The sequence below is a fragment of the Cladophialophora carrionii genome, assembly GCF_000365165.1.
Source record: "Cladophialophora carrionii CBS 160.54 unplaced genomic scaffold supercont1.7, whole genome shotgun sequence".
NCBI classification, from domain to species: Eukaryota; Fungi; Ascomycota; class Eurotiomycetes; order Chaetothyriales; family Herpotrichiellaceae; genus Cladophialophora; species Cladophialophora carrionii.
In genome coordinates, this window is record NW_008481832.1 from 967,450 (window position 1) to 989,243 (window position 21,794).

Sequence of the window (21,794 nt, forward strand, 5' to 3'; positions counted from 1 at the left end):
ATATTGAAGCTTGAGGCTTGGGATCACGGTCGCCTTCACTGCCGCAGAGCGCGACACATTCGCGGTCCTCAAGGAGGGACGTTGGAGAAGAGATTGTGAATCTGCGGTTTGTGAGCGGGAAGGATGATGCCGCACACCTTTCTGTGAAGCATCATCATTCTTGCAATGATGGATGCATTGATGAAATATCCAAGACCAAACAAAGCATAGGAAGACATCCTGATGTTCTTGTCAACTTGCGAGGTTTTTGGACCACCAGTACATTCCCTGCGTGTGGGAGTTCACAGAACAGGAGAGAGAGAGAGAGAGAGCCGTCGATGGTTGTCACTTCTGACGCCGCTTTCATGATGGTCTGTTCTGTGGGGAGTGCAAGTGTTGCACAGTCTCGCACAAGCCGAAGTTGCCCACATTACTGCTCCTCGGATATCATCAGACACCTGACAACGATGCCGGCTCACCGGACTCAGCAAGCAGCCACTCTCGGCGTCCCAAATGCACAATATGAGGAAGTGTTGTGGGTTAAGAAGCTGTGGCATAGAGGGAGCAAGCAAGCTGGATTCTGCAATGACAACGTCTGTGGTAGTCAAACATGCCAAGAATGAGGCACGTGCGAGGCTGAACAACCATTGGACAAGGCTGGGCACAAGAAATCCTTACAACAGTAATTATGCCATGCACGAAGACTTATTAGTTCACTAGAGACTAATTACATAAGTTGAATGCATTCTCCACACGAGCCAACAGGTAAGCATCCTGCAAGAAGAGCTTTGCTTATCACTGCTTCGTGGTGTGCCCCAGCGTTGGCACGGTCAAGATCCGCTTGCCTGGACATCCATCATGGCTCGTAAACCACATCAGACCCTACACAACGATTGCAGACGAAGAGGTTGGTTGGATCCCTGGCCGTTTTGATCTTGAGCAATCGGTCATAGTTTGATCCCCAGAAGACCTTGCGCCATGCAGGTTCATATCTGCAGACATTGTATCAGTAAAACAGGCAGACTCAAGGTACGCACAACCCGGAAAATAAGGCGGGCGACACTTACGGATTTGCCTCGTTGACGTAGGTACCCCCATCTGAGCCCGCAATCTTGGCCCATCGATTGCTCATCTCAACCAGGTGGAGCTTCTTGCTGTGCTTCTCACTTTCAGACGCATCATCCTCCCAATTGGTACCAAAGCTCATGACAGCCCGACTATCTCGCCACGACGGATGAACCGAAGTATCGTTGCGAGTCGCCGAATTGACCTTGCCGACTGGACACGAGGTTAGAAGGCATCAAGGCGAGAGATCATCGCGGGACAACCCACTAAAGTTGAAGCTAGGATAGTTTTCTGGCCCATACTCCATCATCATATCAACGACCTGGTCCGCTTTGTTCAGTGCCATATCTGTGGTAAGCAACCGGGACGAGTCCATGACGTTCTGTGCAATGTTCGGGTCCTGCAGGAACGCGTCGCAGAAATCAATCCACCGTGGAAAGGTAAAGTTCACCATGAAGAAGCTCGTCCCATCGAGCTGAGCCAGCTCTCGAAACGGAGCGGACCCTCGTAGAAGCTCCTCTTCACTACCGTTGGGGCGCACGAAGATGGCAGAAAACCCGTTAGAGAAGTAGGCATACCCCGTATACCCAGCGTCTGTAATGTTCACCATGGCACCAAGAGATCCTTCGAAGACAGGACGAAGGGACGAATTGGCTGTAGCATTGAGTTGAAGCGCGGCAACCTGGATGTGGCTAGGCTCTGGATGAGTTCGGTAGGTCACCGATGTGATCACCTACCGCATGTCAGTCCTATTTCCGCACAGAGTCTTCCTGGGCACGTACACCCCAGGCGCTTCCGCCGCCACCACGTAAGGCCCAAAAGTAGTCAGGGTCGGTGTGCTGATTGACCGTGATGTGTTTGCCTTGGGCGTTGACCAGAGTCACTTCGAGAACATCTACCAATATGCAGTCAGCGTCCAAGCGTACCATGTCCTGACGGGATGCTGCTGACTGTCAACGCCCAAGCCGTATATATGCGACCAAGCGGAGTGGCCACCACCGGTAAGCCACCCTCCGGCAGCACCCACCGTTCTGGCTTGACCCCCTACGACAATGACATGCCTTTCCGATGCAGCCCGATAGACATCTATTCCCGTTAGCGATGATACAATGAGTAGTTTTGCGCAGCCAAGGTTATCTCACCGAGCCACTGCTCTCCAGCTTGTAATGTGACAGCAGGGACCCCTTTAGTCCCTTCAGGAGCACCTTCTGCAACATAGTTCTCTGTCCACTGTCTTCCTTTTAGGCGATGAGTCCAGATGGAGAAAGCACCTTGGCCACTGGAGCGACCGAGGCTATAGGCCAGTTAACAACCAACTCTGTTGATGTCGTAAGCTGACATACTGATCGTGACCGGTGTTCTTCACAACAAGATACAAATCCTTCTCGCTGGCAAATTTCACAGCAGCCTGAATATCTGCCACGGAAGTCGCCGCCACCGAATAGTGTGGAACTAATTTATGTATCAGCGTCCCGCCGTTGATGCGAGCCTTCTTCTCAACTTACCAAGACCAGGTTGACAGGGTGCCTCTCTGGACGAGTTGATGAAGCACTGCTGATTCCCCAGTTCCCACACAATCGCTGTGTAGGCGCCAGTCTGGTTCGTCCTCCAGAAGCTGTTGTCCCATTCCTCTTTCGCCGTTTCGCATTGCTCGGAGTTGAAGGTTGACTCGTGGCACACCGATGCTGAGGGGAAAGTCTGCACGAGACGGCCAGAGATGCTGTTGTTGAAACTCTGCCAGGTCTGTTCGTCAGGCCAGCAATCATCACCAAACTTACATCTCTTGCGCGATGGCGTCGAAGCGCAACTTAGAGCTGCCAGCAGAAAGAGAACGGGGTATTTGTACATGTTAGTACCTTTGAGCAGTAACCAACGCAGCGATATCGTCCTCTGAGAATGAGGAATAGAAGGAGACTGATCTATATGTAGTTCATTGCATTGATCCGTCTTACCTGTAGATCGCTTCGTGAGACTTCGGATCGAATACGACTAACCGGCAAGTGGATGTGATGCCGAGTCTCTCAGACGACGTCGTAGGCAAAGCTATTTGTGCTCGTAATGCAAAGTTGCCCAGATCTACGCAGTATGTCGGCAGGAACAACGGAGTAGTACCAACCAGTCGAACGTGTTGAAATGATAGGAATTGCCAGCTGCCTGGAGTCAGCCTTGTGACAGCCTCGTTCGCCAAGCAGGCGACGCAAGCTTGGCGATATCATCACAACGCGAATACGAGAAGGCTTGGAACCTCATGCATTGATCCAGACTGTGATGCTGGGGAGTGCGGATGACGTTACTGCGTACGCACCACTGACCCCATTCTGAAACCAAGAGCGCCAGTGTAGAGAATAATGAAGCGAGACAAGGAAGTGATACTCGACACGGAATACGAAAATCCTTCGCCAGACCTTCCCTCGTCATACCTTCCTCGGACCCTCGTAGCCTTGTAGCGTCGTCAGACCTTCCTTACCTTTGACGCGTCTCAATTTGTCGACGCGTTCTCACACTATTAGCAAGAACAGCCCACCGTCCACCCACATCCATCCTCTGCGTTCGGGCCCAGCTATGGCTTCCACCTTCGAGCCTCAGCCTTTAGCGGCGCCGCTCAATGATGATGCTCTTAGCCACCTCAGAGATCTCGTCCCTCAGCCACAACTGCGTACCGCCCTTGAGCGCGACCGCCACGTCCCGACTAAGCGATACCTTCAATCCAGGGATTTGTTGAGGAAAGCTGCCGAGACTTTGGCCGACATTACCGGTGACTTGAACCAAGGGGCCAATAAGTCCAAGACTCGGCATTTGAGATTGAAAGCGCGCCGAGAGAAGGAGAGAGCAGAAGCGCACGCCGAAGACGATGGTGGTGAGGTGGCTGGAGCTGAGGCTGAGGCGGAGGCCCGACATGAGGAATTCCAAAGAAAGGCCGAAGAGTTGACCAAGAAGATGGACATGAGTATTCGGGGTATCATTGACGACCTCAATTGGCTTGCCGAGTATCCTGACATCCTCAAGGCCGTAACTGAGAAGGCCCAAGACTCTGCTGAGGAGCAGCGAAGGAACTTTGAAGGAAGAGACGCAACGTCGTCAAGACGCAAAAGGAGACAGCAACGGATCTCAGAAGACGGAGACGAGGATGGAGAAACGGAGGACGGCGACGAGGAAGAGGAAGAGGAGGAACCTGTCCGTCGCTCTCGTCGAGGGCAAGACCCACACACCCTCGACCCATCGGAGACACCACATGTACAGCTCGCTCTCGCGCTCGAGGAGCAGGGCCGGCGATGGACCTCGCAGAGTCTGACAGACCGATACGCCCGCGACAACTACTACAAAGGTTGGAAAGGCTCTCTCTGGGATGGACAAAATCCGGGTGAAAACCCGCCACCTATGCCCCATGAGACGCTGTGGTTCGCAGTCGAGGAAGGCCGCTCAGCCACAGCTTCCTTCTCATCCACACAGCAAGGCCGTCAGCGTGGAGCACACTCCGGGCCAGGCAACGGTACAGAATCCGGCGAGGAAGAAGAGGACGACCTAGAAATCTCGGCCGAAAACACCCGGATACGGTGTCCTCTCACCCTCCTGCCCTACAAAGAACCCATGACATCGCGAACCTGCAATCACAGCTATGAAAAAACCGCTATACTAGAATTGCTTTCCAACTGCCATACACAACCCAAGAAAGTCAAATGTCCCGACACGGGCTGTAACGCGGATATCAATGGCGAGGAAGACCTCTATGAGAATCAGCTGCTCAAGCGACGAGTTGCGCGAATCTTGGCGAGGCAAATGCAGAGGAATGCTCCCGCCACGAGTGATATTGATGAGGACGACGAGGACGAGGACGAGGACGACGATGAAGTGGTCAAAGGAACACAGCGGAAACCTTTAGGGCTAGGATCAAGTCCTGTGACGCCAGCCAGTGGACGGAGAAAGGCGAGAACTACCGTTAAGAACGAGAATTCCTTGACCTCTCGTGCTGGAGGACGAGAAAGCGTTATACCAGATTCGCAATTCGATGGCAGAGGCGACGTTCCGCAGCACGGGTCGCCGAGGAGGCAGGCCCCTGCGTCGAGATCGCTTCGCGGCACGCAGATTCTGGACCTGGAGGACGATGACTGAAGTTGGCGCCCAGAGGATCACGCTTGCAATGAATTGATGATACGGCACGACGCAGCGGAGGGGAATAAGCTCAGACAGATGATCGGCGAGGCCTCACCGTCAGGGTGGGCCATTGTACGAACGAAATGCCTGAGAGAAACTTTGATATGTATATTGATCATAGACCATGCTCTGGGAGAGCAGGGAGAGAGATCTTGAAGACGTACACTCCAAACATCATTTGACCCTCACTCTCACCCTCACACCTCACCCTCCGATGTCCTGAGATTTCCGAATGCACTGTATGCACGACATTCTCTAGGCAAGCTTCCAATGGATATTCAGTACCCTGTCACAGTGATTCCGTGCTCCATACCAAGATGGCCAAGAAGATCTCCTCCCCTGTCCGCCTTGACACCCACCCCGCTTCCAGCTTCAGCTTCCAGCCACCCTCCCACACAGCTACCGTAAGTCACACAATCAGGATTGATCTTCTGGTGAGCTACAGTAACTTTGTGGCCTGCTCCCTCTGCCCTCACTGTCCTACCTATCCGCGGGACCACCCATTCACTCAGTGACTTATCCGCGCTGACTCGTTTGACGTGGCCAAGAAGACGCATTAAAGACGGAGCGGTCCAACAGTACGGAGGACTCAGTTCTGAAGCGATAGTTATCGAGATTTCTATCCTTCCATTGCCGGTCCTAGGTTATGTCTGTCTGCGATTGAATAGAATCCGCGGCAATAACCCTGAGCGTGGGAGATCCCCAGGTGGTCGAGGGATAGACATCAAGCATAAGACGCGAATGTAGATATTCAACCACGACACAACCACGACACAACCACGACACAACCACGACACAACCACGACACAACCACGACACAACCTCAAAATGAGTCGTCAAGATCCAGCACCGTCAAACACAACCCACGGGAAATCACCCTCCTCCAGCACATCTCCCTTGGTTCATCGCACCGACGGCAACAGCAACAACAGCAACAACAGTCATGAACATCCCTCGCACTCATCCTCGCACCACACCGGCGCAGGCGGCCTCCTGACGATCCACCACGAAGGCGAATCCGGCCGGTCCGGCATGCATCTCCGCCCGTTCGCGTACATCCTATGGCGCTCATCGTCGCAAGTCTCGATGCTGGTCAACGTGCTGTGGCCGTTCGTCCCCGCGGCCATCATTCTGCACTACCTCCCTGGCGACCACACCGCCACGCTGGACAAATGGATCTTCGCGACCGCGTACGTCGGCATGGTGCCCTGCGCCAACCTCCTCGGCTTCGCAGGGCAGGAACTGGCGCGCAAATTACCCAAAGTGGCGGGCATCCTGATCGAGACGGCGCTGGGCAGCATCGTGGAGATTGTGCTGTTCATGATCCTGATCGCGAAGCATCGCGAGGCCGACGACAACGACGACACCTCGGCCGAAGAAGGCAACCTCATCCCCGTGATCCAGGCGGCCATTCTGGGCTCCATCGTGACCAACCTCCTGCTGTGCCTGGGACTGTGCTTCTTCGTCGGCGGCCTGCGGCAGCACACGCAGACCTTCCACGCCGTGGTGTCGGAAGTGGGCTCGGGCCTGCTCCTGGTGGCCGGGTTCGGGCTGGCGATCCCCAGCGCCTTCTACTCGGCGTTGAAGGGTGAGACGGCGACGTCCCACAACTTCACGCGACAAAAGCTCCAGGACGACGTGCTGCAGATGAGCCGCGCCACCAGCGTGATTTTGATGGTCGCGTTCGCCATCTACATCTTCTTCAACGCGCGCAGCCAGCACGGCATCTTCGACGAGATCCTCGAGGCCGACGAGCGGCAGGACGCCGACCACGCGCACGACCTGACCAAGGAGAAGCTGACGTTGACGGAATGCGTCGTGGCCATCGCCGCCTCGCTCACGCTCGTCACCCTGCTGGCCGTGTTCCTGGTCGAGCGCATCGAGGTCATCGTGCGCACGGGCGGCGTGCCGGACCAGTTCCTCGGCCTGATCCTGCTGCCGCTGGTCGAAAAGGCCGCCGAGCACCTGACCGCCGTGGACGAGGCGTGGGACGGCCAGATGAATTTCGCCCTGTACCACTGTCTGGGGCCGAGCATCCAGACCGCGCTGTTCAACGGCCCGCTCGTCGTCGTCGTCGCCTGGATCCTCGACAAGCCCATGGACCTGAACTTTGAGATCTTCATGGTCGCCTTGCTCGTGCTGGCCATTCTGGTCGTCGGCAATTTCCTCCGTGACAAGGAGAGCAATTACCTCGAGGGCGCCTTGTTGGTGGTGAGTTGCTCATCTGTTTCTACCAGCTGTTGAGCTATTGATTGCCTCTCCCTCTCCGTCCGCCGCCCGATTCAAAAACTCGCACTCTTACTAACCCAACTCCGTCCCGCAGATCGTATACATCATCATCGCTATTGCAGCGTGGTACTATCCCGATCCCGACGTCGCGACATCGAACGAGTTCGACGGCATCGGAGCAGGAGCGGGAGCAGTCGTCGCTGCCAGCAACGCGTTTAAAGTACATATCCCGAGTGCGAGTGCATCTCTGTTGCAACTCAGGGTTCAAGGATAAGGCGTGATGTGATAGGCTTAGACACACACACGCACGCACGCACGCACACGACCTTTCCTCGCCCTGGCCCTACCTTTACGAGTACACGCACACGCACACGTCCATCACAATCGCGTCGCAGTTCGCATCCATTTGAAAGGGAGAAGAGATATCTGGGGAGTGGGGAGAACCACGTATGCCATGTATGTCATGCAGTGCAGGAAGGACTTGCGACCGGGATGCAGGTGCATGTAATAGGTTTCCTGAGGTTCGCATGGGATGCATCCTAGATTGTGCATCGGTCGCTCTGGGTCCTCCTCAGGACAAAGGTGACAGCATTGCTACTAGGAACAGCAGGAGGATCTGCCTTGGTTTTACAAATAGCTCGGATTCTGTAAGACACTTGACGTCCGACGCTCGACGCTCGACGCTCGACGTCTAGCTAGCATTGTCGGATGCGGCATTCCGGATCATGGTTGCCGTGGAATCAACGACGGACGACAAGTGTTCATGAGGGTATCAATTTTGTTACCATATTGACTCCAGGCTGGCCATGCAAACGAATGTCCCACACCTCTCGCTTCCCATCACGTCCGTGACCGTGCCGAGCTCTAATCGTCGTCTGAATCGTAGTAGTCATCGTCCGGTAGCAGACTCCGGTATCGGCGGCTAGCGAGATCCTCCTCAAGGCCACCTTCACTCTCCGGATCAATATATCCTGTTGACAGATTAGTGCCTTCCCGCCACGAAGTATCCGGGCCGAAACTCACCATCGCCGCCTGCAAAACTCAGCGCCACAGGCAAAAACACCAAGGCATGGCTACTCGCGAGGATCACCAATGCCAACCAAATCCGGAAGTAATAGATCTCGAAGATCTTACTCCTCGTGAATGCCAGCACAACCACGCCCAAGAATTTGGTGATCGTAATGCCACTGAAGACGCTGCCGCCGACATTGACCAGAGCAGCCCAGGCCCGAATATCCTTGCCCCGGAATTTGTGCCTTGCTCGCTCCATGACTGACTTGCTGGGGAACATAAACGCGCGAGCAATGTGCGCGCAGAACTCGACACCAATGCCCACGCAAATGACTAGATTGACCAGTGACACAGCATTGAGCGACACGCCAGCCACTGCCATGACACCGATGATATCGACCAGAATCATAATGACCGTGAACGCAACCACGGCCCCCGTGAGCAGAGAGCCCAACAGCAGCGAAGAGATGACGAAGATAATGGCGACTGCCACGCATAAAAGGGCAGCAGTCAAGCGAACGATGCTGCTATACTGATCGAAGAAAATGTAATGTTTGCTGTAAGGAAATACGTCAATGTTGTGACGTGCTGAGATGTCGGCTGATATCCGCCTGGCCGCGGCGTACGAGTTGATAAAGTCGTCCTGGCCTTGTAACGGAGTATGAAAAGTACGGAAGTGGCTGGCTGGGATGTCGGTATTGTTGCTGTCGATGACCACAGCATTCGAATATGCCGCTTGCCCACCATTCGGACACTCCTCATCTGTGGGCGCATGGATCCACTTCTGCGCATACTTTATGAACTCGTCTCCTTCTGGCATTCCACCGAGGGTGATGTTCCACTCGTCCTCGCCGAAGCAGGTGTCACCGTTCTCGTCTTGACAGCAGTCCGAGATGGGATTGAGCCAGTAGAAGAAGTCATCAAACCAGTTGGCCGTGGCAGCATTGATATAGCTAACATTGGGCCGCTTCGACTCTTGCTCGAGAACATAGGCCAGTGAATACTCATCGCACGTGGTGAAGGCGCCGCAGACCTGTTGTTGATGCTCTCTGTCCGTCACATTGACGTGCCGAGTGACAAAGTATACTGGGGGCCCGGAGCCGAAGTAGTCATACAAGTCGTTGAAGTACTGGATCATGTACGAATCCTGGGGGATCGCAATGCGTTGGTCGAGTCCAAGCTGCACCATCGGGATCAGTGCAATTCCGGCAGCGAAGAGCGTGACGAAGAAAGTCAGCACGAGCGTCTTGACTTTCTTGTCCAGCAGCTTTGGTGCATACACCTTTCTGATAAAACGCTGCAGCCAGCCCTCCTCGTCGCTGCCAAAGAAGTGGCCACCGGGCATGCCAGTCGAATTGGCTCCTCTGACCGTCACACATGGGAAGCAGTCTGCGCGGAGACTTTCAACTCTTCGTTGATTGAGTGCCAAGACGGAGACGAACATGGTGACTTGTAATACAGCATTGATGAACACGGCACCAGCCGCGTATGCTGCAAAATTCTTGACCGCTGGCATTCCGACGAACGCACCCATCGCGAAGGCAATTGTCTCGGTGGACGCGGACAGGAGAATGCTCGGGCCCATTCGTCCCAGAGACTTCGCAATGCGCACGTCGATTTCTTCATCCGGATGACTGACATTGACACGTTCGAACTCATGCACGATGAGAAAGATATTGTCCACGCCGACGGCCAGGACCAAGAAGGGGATGACTTCGGCAATGATCAAAGTGACCTTGACCCCTGCCGCAGAAAACAGACCGACGGAGCCCGATACAGACATCAACACAATGACGATGCCTGCAACACCGAGGGTGAATTTGGACTGGACGAAGGCATTTGCAGGGTTGCTCAGGAGGGACCTCAATGACAGAGTCGCTGACCCCAAGGCGAGCGAGGCGTAAATGAACATGACCACATAGCTGATGACGACAATCTTGGCATCTGTGTTGGTTGACTTGTTCAATTCCTGCTCGAGACTGATCTCGGTGTTGAACGAAAGTCGGAGGCCACGGGAGCTGGCGGATTCTTGGGCGATCAGCAACTCGTGCTTGAGAGCTCGCTCCCACTCTTCAGCCCTTGCTGTGGCCTCGGTGCCGGGCTGGTCATTGTTAACAACCCACGTCGTGATCAGGGCTTTCGCGTTGGTGACGTTCTCGATACCATCATAGCCACCGAGGACGCGGCCGGGCAGAAGCGGATCCATGAACTCGGGCAAGCAAAGCTGGTCCCCAGGATGAGCTGCGCAATTCCGGATCTGCTCTTTCCAATCCCGGTCAAGGCCTGCGCCGAACCATCCGCTGACAGACTGCACTACGCACGCGGAGCCGGTTGGCTTGAAACAGACATCGTCGAGTTTGATCTCATTCTCAGGCGATATCATGCGCGAAATGCGTTGTTCGACGTCAAACCACCAATCGAGGTTTTCAAAGCTCAAGATCGAACTGTTGGCTGAGGTATCGTTGACCAGAAATGCCTGCTCCGTCCTGTAGAACGGACCGAAATGCTGGTCGAAGAAGGCCTTTTCTTGAGCAGCCTCCGAAGAGGGACTGACCCACAGGTGGACCGGATCTCTTTCGACTTCGAATCTGAGCCAGCCAAGGCTGAGGAGTCCGACGATGACGATGTTCGCCCCAATGGTTAGGCCCGGATATCGTGCACAGAAACTGCCCAGCCTGTTGAAGGCGCGGTCGAAGATGTGGTTCAGGTAGTAGTTCCTCTGCGGCCTATCCAAAACTCCTGCATTGTGGACCAGTTCCCCCTCATCTTCATCGTCACTCGGTGCTGCGTCCTGCAACAGTTGCATCCTCTCACTCTTCCATTGTTTGTGCCTCCGGTATGCCACATGGCCAGAGATGGCGGTGATGAGGAGCAAGAGACAGATGGAGTAGATAATGATGATGGCGAATGACAGACAAGGGAGTTTTCCAACATGGCAGTAGTCGACTGCACTGACAGGCTCCAGAGTCGGACAGACTGCCGGACAATCGACGCAGCTGCATCGGAAGTTGGGATCGGTATCGTTACATGCATAGACCCGCGGGTCTGACGGTTTCATGCCCTCATCATCACGATATCGTGGCTTCTCCGGGAAGTTGATCTGGAAGGGACTGCCGAGTAATTTCTTGTCGCCCAGGAACTTCAGAAACTCTGTGTAGTTCGTCGCACCGCCGCCTATAAAGCCCATCGCCTTGCCACCACTTGCGCCGTTCTTGACCTCTTTGCAGCTGTCATAAAAGCCGCTTTGGTATTCTTTCGACCACACATTGTCCAGCTCTGTAACAACGTCTTTCCCACTCGAGGCTTTACCAGTTTCGGTGACATTGACGAACAGCGACTGATCGGGAGAGCATGTAAATGTGCAGAAGAGATTGAAGAAGTTCTCCTTGCACGCGGGACACGAGGCGATGATCCTTTCTGCCAGTCTGAGATTCTTTTGGAGGGCGTCCACTTGCTCCTCTTCACAGCACACATCCGTGTCTTGCCACCTCGACCCGCACAGGTTCACAAGCTTCTCGCGAACAGCATCTGAGGGGGTTGCGGCCTTGCCGTTGTCCGGACACGGGAGATCTGAGCCAAAGAAGCCCTGCTTTCCGCAATGGCCACGAATTGCGCACCGACCGGCCTCGTGAAGGGCTGTGGGAGGAGCAGAAGAGGCTAGAGGGAGAGAGCCGCTGGCGGCGACAGCTGCAAGGGCGGCGGCCACGAAGCGCATCGTGATATGCGTGAGTTGTTCTTGTCAAATACTCGGAGTGGTGACTTCAATCCGTGCTTGCGTGCGACTGCCGCTTCATGTCATCCTGCCAAAGAAGGCAGCCGGAGGATGGAAATCGGCAGGTTGCCAATGAGGACAGACAACGGTTCAGAAGAGCAGTAATGAGTGAAAAAGATGACGGACTGTTTGTTTGTAGAGCGCAGTCACAGGCACAGCGCAGGTGTGGACTTTGTAGAGTAAGTAGTCACCAGCGTGTGACGATCACGACAGCGGAATGACGAGAGCTGTCGGTGCCTCGGAAACCCCAATTGCCTGAATTGCCTGCATTGACTGGTTCACTCCCACGTCACCACAATCTGGCATCGCCTTAGACGCCTCTCACTTCGCTCTCCGCATGGCCCATCGAGACCCAGCCACCATCATGAACCTTCTGCATGGTGGAACTCCAACAGCAGTTCGCCCCCGGCGGCTTGGCTGGGCTGCCCGAGCCATGTCTTAAGTCCTACTGTAGCAGGCATAGTTTCAGGTACCAGGCACGAACCCGATCAGACCTGCTGCACTCGTCCGGCCAGATCGACATCAACTGACCATAAAACCAAAATACTCCGTAGAACGGTAGGTATTCATTACCTTTTCTCCTATGCTTCAACTCCACCACTGCTCATCTACACCTTACCAACCCGTATGCACGAACCCCCACCTCCAATGCTTCTCTTTTTCGGTTTCTAGCAAGGATAAAATACATATGTTCGAAAGGCAAAGAAGCGCTCACAACCCTGGCAGCTCCATATCCCCTCCCAGGTGTTGGATATCAACCAGCTCCTCAAACTGAATGATTGAAGAACTCCATGTTGACTGTCATCCTGTGACGCCTCTCCTTCCCATAATGCACAAGCCCTTTTCCCCTTTCGCCGTTTGAAAGACCTTGGAATTTGTTTACCTTCAGCCGCCGCGCTGGTGTGCCGACTGCTGCCCCATCAAAAGACGTTCAAGCCCCCTAACTTTCGCCAGCCGCGGCTGTTGGTTTCGATTCGCTCGACTTGGACTCTGTGGGCTTCGAATCGGATGCTGCTCCATCGGTAGTCTTGTTCTGGAAGAGGCCTCGGCCACCACCTCTACCACCCCGGCCACCTCGTTCACTCCGATCACCCCGATCACTTCGGTCGCCTCTATCACCTCGATCGCCACGATCGTCTCCACGACCACGTCCCCGTGCGCGGAATCCCCCTCGGCCTCGTCCACCTTCACTGTCGCTCGCCGCACCGGACTGATAGCCTCCGCGAGGAGGGGCATTGGCGGAGCTTGCTGCACCACGGTTGCTGCTCTGCCACGTCCCTGCTCCGCCTTGGCTCTGGCTGTCACGCTGATGGAAGCCGGGGGCGCGGTCGCCCTTATCCTCGAACCACGTGAATCTCGGAGACTTGCCTGCTGAGTTCTTGTGATTGTGAGCCGCAGCCTGCACTCGGTTCAAAGCGGCTTCGGCGATTTCGTGTGTCTCAAATTGCACCTTCCAGTTGGGAAATTTGCCCATTCTACTAATGGCCTTGATTCTCTCCTTGTCCTCGTCCGCAAAACAGTCTTTGACATGCTGCTCGCTGTCTGCCTGGCTCACATAAAGAGCAGTAGAGGGTTTCCGGTCCGAGGTAGGTGTTGGAGCCTTTGCTTTGGCGGCTTCATTGTCGCTAACCTTGTCTCCGCCGGCGCCGTTAGTTGCTGTGAGGGCGGAAGTGGTGGGGACCGCCGTCGACGACGGTTGAGGCGTCAGTGGTTTACCCTGAGTCACGGGCGGTGCTGGTGATCCTGTTGTGGGGGGTGTTCCAGCTTTAAAGGCAGGCATGGGTGCAGGCTGAATACCTTGACCAGGTTTGGCTTGTGGCTGGGATTGCTGTTGCTGCGGAGGCTTCTGCTGTTGTGGGAATGGCTGTGCCGGCGCAGAGAAGGCAGGAGTGCGGGTCTGAGATGGACCCGTAGGAGCCGTGGTCGGAGGCAAAGAACCGGTGTTCACAGGTGCCGGACCGCTTGAGGGTGGTTGAGAACCGAGTGGAGCTGCATTTGGTTTCCCACGGTGAGCAAAGTTGAAGCCTTGGGCCCGCATCTCAGTGCCGATACGACCGCCGTCGATCTCCAGGACAAGGTATCCGAACGCCGCGTCTGCCAGATTGAAGTTCCACATGTTCTTGAACGCGCTTTCGTCCACCTGGCCTGCCCCTGGGCCGCCGCCGACCGGGCCTCCGAAAGGGTTGCCTCCGTTGGCAGTGCTGGGCATCTTCTCGACAATTTCGAGCGCACTGTGAAGGAGAGCCTTGTGATTGGTATTGCTTTCGATTGCCTGCTCCACGTCCATCTTGACCGTTTCCCAGACATCCTGGAAGGATGCCTTGGAGGCAGCTAATTTTCCGCGGTAGTGGTCGAGCGACGGGTTGACGGAGAATTCGTTGTAAGAGCTGCCATATCGGAAGTGGAGACCGGCTGAGATCGAGAAATCGGCCTTCAGGGTGACGGACAGCTGATTGAGGATCCCGTCTCTCGCTGGTGACGCGTGAGTCAGGAAGATACGGGTCTCTGACGGATCGTAGACGCGGTTTGCTGTGTCGATCAGGGCACCGATCTGCAGCAGCGTCGTCCACATTGTGCCCTGGCCGCCCGCAATGTACGTCTTGCCCTCGCCATTGTCGAACAGCTTGTGGATGACGACGGCGCCACCCAATCCGAGGAGGCGCAGCTTCACTCCGCCAATGTCAAGTAACCTCGAGTTCACTTCGTCGATAATGTGTAAATTGTCCACCTTGTACTCTCCAGACCGGAAACGCTCCAGCACCCTCACGTCTTCACAAGCGCCCCACACGGTGTAGACGGGCACATCTAGAGTAATCTGCTTGTTGAGGAGAAGCGGCAATTCTGAAAGCGGTAATTGATCAGGTGCAAACATCTGCTTGATGGGTCGCTGAGGCTGGGGTGAGGCGATCTGGCGCTTGACATGTTCGCTCAATAGTGGAGAGTACTGAGCGACATGTTTTAGAGTCCTACAGTTACTGTCAGCCGATGTGTCCGACTCGTGTCCCAATTGCTCCTTACTTCTCAGCTATTCTCTCCAACGAAGTGTTGTCGTAAAAACCGAAGTCACCAGTATGCAAAATGTAGTCGGCCTTCGCTTGTCTTGCGAGATCGTTCAGAGACTTGAGATTGCCTAAGGTTCTCCGTCAGATCGACTCAACTTCTCCCGCAAAGGGGCGTGACTGACCTCTAACGTCTGCGATGCACAAGACTCGGATGGGACCTGACTGGATAACGCGGCCATTGTTCGGAAGAAGAGCTTGCGCTCCAGGAGTCGGACCCGAGGCCGTTCCGTTGGGTAGATATCCTTGGTTCGGGAACTGTGGTCGAGGCTGGCCAGATTTCTGTATCAGCGGGAGTGCTACCGGGGTTTTCGATCTCAAAACCATGATCGGCGACGGTGGGAGTTCTCAGACGGGGAGTGGCAGAATGAGACAGAGTGGAAGATCAACTCACAGAAGCCATAGGAGCAGAATTCACTGAGGGTACCGCGACAATGGCGTTCGAGACAAGGCCGGAGACAGGTGCGGCAAGAGATGCGGATCAAACACGGCCGGAGTCAGTATTAGGAGGGTGCCTATTTTCAAGACGGCGGTCGCGTCTGCTTGTGAGAAGAGTAAATCGAGATCGCCTAAAACAACGGAAGAAAGGTGATGCGATGTGACTGAACTGCACTGCGAAAGTATGAGAGATGAATGAATCCAGGTGTCCAGGTCGCCTTGTACAAATTCACAGGCTAGACCCCAGGAAAAGCAAAATACAGCGGCGAGAAGCTGCTATCCCAGAACGTGCTAGCGCCTTGGCTCTCCGCCCCTTTCCATGCGGTCTCTTGAGTGATTTAACACACAATCACGACGGCCTGTTTATTCTTTCCAGTGTGGTATAATTCGAGCTAGAAGGATATAGTTCCTTGCTGCTATCTCGCAGAGCTGCAGGTTGTTGGTAAACGAGGGTCACCGCCGATGGGCAAAGTCGGCTTATGAACGTTGGTACATCGAACTAAACAATAGCCTCCTGAGCAAATCATAACTCCATATCATATCATCTTCCCTTGGTGGCTTATAGCATACAATGGCCTTTGGGTATATGCCGCCCCGTCCATTTTGGAGGCTATGATGCCTTCCACATGTCCACCCGTAATGAATGACTGACTCCCACAGGCGATAGCTCCCTGTGCCGCTATGGCCTGTCCGATGGGATCCTGCTTTTCTTCAAGCCGTGCCCAAAATCTTGTCCACATCCTTCTTGTCAACCACTGCACCGCCCTCCGAGCATTTCGCTTTCGCTCGGAGCTCACTACACAGGTTATCAATATCAATCTCGCCATTGCGGAATTTCTCCATCGACTGGAGTCGGTCCCTGAACACGCAGTTAGCTGATTGCTGGGGACAGTGAATGCGATTGTCACAAACCAGATTTTGTTGCAAGACATTGGTTTCTCATTATCAGGAACAACTTCCTCATTCCCATTCTTCGCTTCCTCGACTTGCTTTAGCAGGTCAATCTTCGGTGCCGACTCCGTGGCAACGTCATTATAGTTGTGTAGGGGGCTGCCCAAGTCGGGCAGGGGGTAAGCGTCGTTGAAGAATGCTCCAAAGTCTTGCGACAGGATGTTTTCTTGCGTTTCGCGGTAATCGCCGAACAGGATCGGGTCGAATGAGTTGTTGTTTTGTTGCGCAAGCCAGTTAATGCCATTGGCGTCGAAGCCCGGCTCGTTGGTGTAGCCTAACGACTCATCGTTAGACACCTTTTTCAAGATGGGAGGTATCGGATCATCCACGCAGCCACAGGCCTGTTGGAGTTGTTCGCAAAGGAAATCCTTACCTCCGAACGGAGCTTGATTTTCTTCGCTTATGGGGTTGAGATTGTACTCGGTCAACTTGTTCGCTGGCGAGTTCATGCTGGGCTCTGGAGAAGTGCCAATGGATGATATAGGGTTGTGAGAATCCGTAGAAGAGCCCGGCGAGTCCGAGTTGGAGATGCTCGAGTTCGAATACAGCCCAGTGACATTGCCTAGGACGCCGTTGTCGAGGCTGCCACGAGTACTTCCAGGAGCACCATTGTACCGAGGGGCGGCGGACTGAGGGAAGTAACCTCCCAAACTGGCGTGGCGGCTGGCTTCAAGGATTGAAGGGCTGAACAACCCAGACAAGCTGTCCACGCTTCCCTGATGCTGCTGGACTTGACTTTGTGGCTGAGGCGAAGTGGTGAATGTCTTCGCGACCGGCGATTGACTCATCGAGCCGAATCTTGGGGTTTGGCTCTGCGAACTAGATGCAGAACGACGGCTGTTGCCGTTCTGTGTCGACGGAGACGCGCTTGCAGCCGGCCCAGATGAAGATCTGTTAGGGTTTCCCTGCGGCTTCTTCAAGGTCGAGTTGCCGAACAACTTGGTGCCTGGCATGGGTGGCAGGTCTCCAAACTTGGGGAATTCGAACTGGAAGTCGTTGTGGTTATTGGTAGTGGAGTTCCGGCCTTGATTGAAGGAGATGGGCTGCGACCTGTTCAGGCCATTGCTACTGACCCACGAAAGACGCTTTCTATATTCTTTCAATTCGACCTGCAGGCGCTCCACTTGGGCACGGAGCAGACCATTTTCATGATTGGCAGACTCTGAAGCCTTCTCCAGGTCTTCCACCTTGGTTTCAAGATCTTTTAGATGCTTCTCTTTGCGCTCGCGGAAGGCGCGTTGAGCGGCACGGTTTTGTGCCTTGCGCTTCGAGGTAGGTTCGGAAGTCAACGGCTTCCTTCCAGGCTTTTTGGCTGTTTTATCTTCGCCTTCCCGTCTTTTACCGCCTCCTTCGTCATCTTCATCTTTCCCATCGACACTTTTTCGCTTATCGTGCAGGTCGTGAGAGAGTGATTCATCGGGGATATCGCCAATCATGCGGTGGTTAGCGTCAAAGTCGAAACTGTCGTCGCCAAAGTCAGCGTCAGGATCGAAATCCAGAAACGGGCTGTCGTCGCTGAAGTCGAGATTGCCTGAATCAGGAGCACTCATGCTGGGGGTAAAGTTGACGTTTTGAGGAGCAGTCTTTTGGATTCCCGACTGTTTTGGAGATTGGTTCGAATTTAACGCCGCCATAAGAAGGTCTTGTTGTTCGGGTGACAGATACAGACCCTCTGTTGCTTGTCGCGACATTGACCAGACGGGAGCTGTTCGTTATTTCCGTCCACGGAGAGATAGGATCGCCGATAGAAAGGCGAGGCGACCACGCGGAGAGCACCGGCAATACGAATGGGAAGACGTCAAGCCCTGTCCCCTCTCCACTGTGTCGGCTGGCAGTACCGACTGGCAGACGACGATGTTCGCTTGGTTGAATTCAATTGAGGTGGAGGAGTAAGGAAGGGAGTAACGGAGAGGAAGAGGGCGGGCAATGGGCACGGAACGGAATAATAGGCGGGGCGACCAGCAATATCCAGAGCCAGCTGCTCACGCCCCAGGGTCAGAATACCTCAATGGTGGCAGTGCCAGTGACGATATCAGAAGGCTGAAGAACTCTGTAATGATGGACAAATGGGATGTGGGAGTCTAGGGAAAGGGGAAGGATCCAGCAGGAGAGAAGAAAGGAAGGAATTGTGAGTCCGATGAGATCAATCTGTATGGAGTAGGTAGAGAGTGGAGGGGGGTGCTTTGCGGGTGCAGACGCCGTAGCGTTTGTTCTAGAGACATGCAGGTGAGCAGCCGCCAAGGACACAACTGATCCCTACGCCGCAGTCTTCAGCCCTGATCAGCACCAGAGCAAGTCGCTCCTTTACCCGGAGAGACCACCATGGCACCTAAAAGTGCCCGCTAAGTTTCCGCCTGCCACGGTCTACCGAGAAGCATACCGAGTACGGTACCTAAGGTTTTCCGTTGGTGCTCGTGGAGCCTACGAGGTAGTATCGACTGCCCTGGCTGGCTACCGCGATATTTCCATCCCGCTTCTGTCCCCTCTCTCCTTGCGGATATCTCTTACACTCCTGGATTGCCTGCTGTCATGGTCAAGGGACAAAGAACTGAGCGGCACCGAGGTCATGCTGCTGCTTCAGAGACCCTGGTAGGGTCTTCTTAAGGATTGGAGGAAAACCACGCGTGGGTCAGGGTAAGATGTGGCGAAAGACCCGGGCTGTATTCTGCGCGGGAGGAAGTGAGCAACCCAGACATGGTTGGGTGTCTCGGTGGCAGTGGCTCGACAAGTTGATTTCTAAGCGGCATCGAGCCGCGACTGGTCCATGACAATCGACGGCGGTCCATACCAAGACAGATCGAGCATGCTAAACTTGAAACAGGCACCCTTCCCGTTCACGGACTTCCTTATACGCAGCCTCAGCCCCGTCATCTCCGTCCTCCAATTGTTACTGGGGACTGTGAAGCAAATTTGAATACGAGTTGGTGCGTTCGATCAAACAGGTAGGGCTTGCAACGGACCGACGTCATCGTCTCGCAAAGCACGAAGAAGCCACACCGTCCTCGTACGAGTATCACCCGTGCCAGCTCCAAGAACTTCGAGTCTACAGGTCGGCCTGCAGGATAGAATATCCGACGCAGGATCTTGCACGAGTAGAGTGTAATTTCTCGATTGGTGAATCGCTTTCGGCTAGGAGACCGAAGTCATCATCCGACTCAAAGCAAGGCCCATGTTTAATTAAGCACACCTTGAAAGTCGAGGGACCTGGGAAGCGAGTCTCGCGGCCTTTGGCGAGAGGCTTGGCGGGCGACAGCGGCGAACCGAGGATCAAGCGCGCCCGCCGCAGTTCACTGACACGACTACAGACGTCCCTCTTGTCGGAAACCGTATTACTTGCTGTACGAGTACCTATTCATCCGCTTCGACAGCAAAGGTCATATGCTCTGCTGCCTTCTAGAAGATACTCTATTGTGTTCTGTCTACACTCTCTCCCCCTCTTAGCTCATCATGAGTACCGCCGACATCGCGGCTCTAGAAGGCGAAGTTAAGGAATACAGACTGCAACTGGAGACGGTTCAGCTGAGTCTACAGAATGATCCCGACAACAGCGAACTGCAGAGCCTAAAACAAGAACTTGAAGAAGTCATTTCCCTCACCGAGTCTGCCATTGCAGAACTAAAGCCTCAGTCAGTGCCAGCGCCGCCTACGAAATCCTCTTCGCCGCCCGTGAAAGAAAAGTGGTCCAAAGAGAACCACCCCGCCTACCAGGCAGGATATCGAAAGCAAGAGGCCGAAACGGAAGAATCCAGCGCGCCTGCCCAGTTCTCGGTCAACGACACGGTCTCAGCTCGATGGAAATCTGGCGATGGCGGCTTTTACACGGCGAGAATCACGTCCATCACAGGCTCCTCGAGCGATCCGGTCTACATCGTCACATTCAAGAACTATGGAAACACTGAAACACTAAAGGCCAAAGACATCAAGCCGCTCTCCAACGACTCTAGGAAGCGTAAGGCTGATGGAATGTCAGGGTCGTCCACACCAGTCCCTCCGCCATCGAACCCAAATGTCATCTCAGCCGCAGCCAGCGTCGATCCAGCACTGGCCCAACAAGCTCGACGGGAACCAAGCAAGGTTAGCGACGGCCCAGTTCGACCTGCAAAGCTACCGCGCAAAGTCAAGGCGAATAAGGAACTCGAGGCTGGCAAGAGTAAGTGGCAGGACTTCGCTGCGAAGAGCAAGGCCGGGAAGATGGGGAAGAAAGAGAGCATGTTTAGGACAGGCGAGGGCGTGAGTGCAAGAGGTAAGCTACGTCCCGCGTCCCCTATCGCCTATGGCACGAGCGGTACTAATTCTCCTGTAGTGGGCTTCACCGGCAGTGGCCATGAAATGCGTAAAGACCCAACAAGAACACGACACATCTATCAACAAGGCGGCCAGGACGATTGAGCAGAATTTGTGGGGGTGTCATAATTGTGTTTCACTCATTCGTACCGTCTTGCTTCGGGCGTTCATGGATTGGAAGGCGATAGCTGACCTGCTGGCCGATGCAGATACAGCTACGATGCCAAACCGATTATTTACAGGCAGAGAACGAATTAGGATGACTGAGACAAGTATCTCCTTACCAGCATTGTGGCAGTCTCTGACATATCACTTTCTCCTTGGCAGGGCAGCAACAACTCAGCGGCAATGCTGGGAGACCATCTGCAATCTATTGATGACCATCACACCGGTGTCGAGAGCTTCTGGTCTCTAGTGACTTCGAGTCGTTCTCTACCCTTTTCCACAAGTGTCTCTCCCATTTAAAGTGGAGAGCAGGCTCCGGGGCAGGCACCCCGATCGTCGCGCTCGTGGAATGACCCGATGTCTTTCAGATATCATGGGACGTTTGAGGGGTCTCCACTGCCTCCTCCCAATTTCGGGACTTGGGTTGCTCGCCCAAGCGTGCACAGCATCAATTGCCAGTACAGGCATCCCCCATTCCCACGCAATTATCCCGTCACGAAAGTGACTTTGTTTTGCATATAATGGTAGGTCGTGTCCTGTGCTTCCGCATCTTTTGTCGCGATAGGAACTCTAGCTCTTCCGACGTTCAGGTACTTGCCCATGATAGCTTCAATTATCGAAAGGCTGGTGCTTGCTCTGCTGGGCGGATAAGCCTCCTGTGGCAGCAATGATTCGAGTGACTGGCAGTA

General features: G+C 54.5%; 7 protein-coding genes across 7 annotated transcripts; 3 read left to right on the top strand and 4 right to left on the bottom strand.

Moving 5' to 3' along the window:
- Nucleotides 1-835: 835 nt before the first annotated feature.
- On the bottom strand, nt 836-2,892 carry G647_08429 (uncharacterized protein; the record flags this gene model as incomplete). The annotated part of the gene is made up of 8 exons (XM_008732740.1): nt 836-971; nt 1,047-1,257; nt 1,312-1,777; nt 1,827-1,939; nt 1,996-2,130; nt 2,187-2,338; nt 2,388-2,496; nt 2,550-2,892. The coding sequence occupies 8 exons, from the start codon at nt 2,890-2,892 to the stop codon at nt 836-838; spliced, it is 1,665 nt and encodes a 554-aa protein (XP_008730962.1).
- A 714-nt stretch (nt 2,893-3,606) lies between these two features.
- On the top strand, nt 3,607-5,154 carry G647_08430 (uncharacterized protein; the record flags this gene model as incomplete). Its single annotated transcript, XM_008732741.1, has 1 exon — nt 3,607-5,154. The coding sequence occupies one exon, from the start codon at nt 3,607-3,609 to the stop codon at nt 5,152-5,154; it is 1,548 nt and encodes a 515-aa protein (XP_008730963.1).
- An 870-nt stretch (nt 5,155-6,024) lies between these two features.
- G647_08431 (calcium/proton exchanger) lies at nt 6,025-7,699 on the top strand (the record flags this gene model as incomplete). Its single annotated transcript, XM_008732742.1, has 2 exons — nt 6,025-7,407; nt 7,520-7,699. The coding sequence occupies 2 exons, from the start codon at nt 6,025-6,027 to the stop codon at nt 7,697-7,699; spliced, it is 1,563 nt and encodes a 520-aa protein (XP_008730964.1).
- Nucleotides 7,700-8,289: 590 nt separating this feature from the next.
- On the bottom strand, nt 8,290-12,151 carry G647_08432 (uncharacterized protein; the record flags this gene model as incomplete). Its single annotated transcript, XM_008732743.1, has 2 exons — nt 8,290-8,396; nt 8,449-12,151. The coding sequence occupies 2 exons, from the start codon at nt 12,149-12,151 to the stop codon at nt 8,290-8,292; spliced, it is 3,810 nt and encodes a 1,269-aa protein (XP_008730965.1).
- Nucleotides 12,152-13,148: 997 nt separating this feature from the next.
- Nucleotides 13,149-15,594, bottom strand: G647_08433 (uncharacterized protein; the record flags this gene model as incomplete). Its single annotated transcript, XM_008732744.1, has 3 exons — nt 13,149-15,174; nt 15,227-15,338; nt 15,393-15,594. The coding sequence occupies 3 exons, from the start codon at nt 15,592-15,594 to the stop codon at nt 13,149-13,151; spliced, it is 2,340 nt and encodes a 779-aa protein (XP_008730966.1).
- An 822-nt stretch (nt 15,595-16,416) lies between these two features.
- G647_08434 (uncharacterized protein) lies at nt 16,417-18,347 on the bottom strand (the record flags this gene model as incomplete). The annotated part of the gene is made up of 2 exons (XM_008732745.1): nt 16,417-16,564; nt 16,618-18,347. 2 exons carry the CDS (start codon nt 18,345-18,347, stop codon nt 16,417-16,419), a joined length of 1,878 nt encoding a protein of 625 aa, XP_008730967.1.
- A 1,756-nt stretch (nt 18,348-20,103) lies between these two features.
- G647_08435 (uncharacterized protein) lies at nt 20,104-21,045 on the top strand (the record flags this gene model as incomplete). The annotated part of the gene is made up of 2 exons (XM_008732746.1): nt 20,104-20,899; nt 20,960-21,045. 2 exons carry the CDS (start codon nt 20,104-20,106, stop codon nt 21,043-21,045), a joined length of 882 nt encoding a protein of 293 aa, XP_008730968.1.
- Between the last annotated feature and the right edge of the window lie 749 nt (nt 21,046-21,794).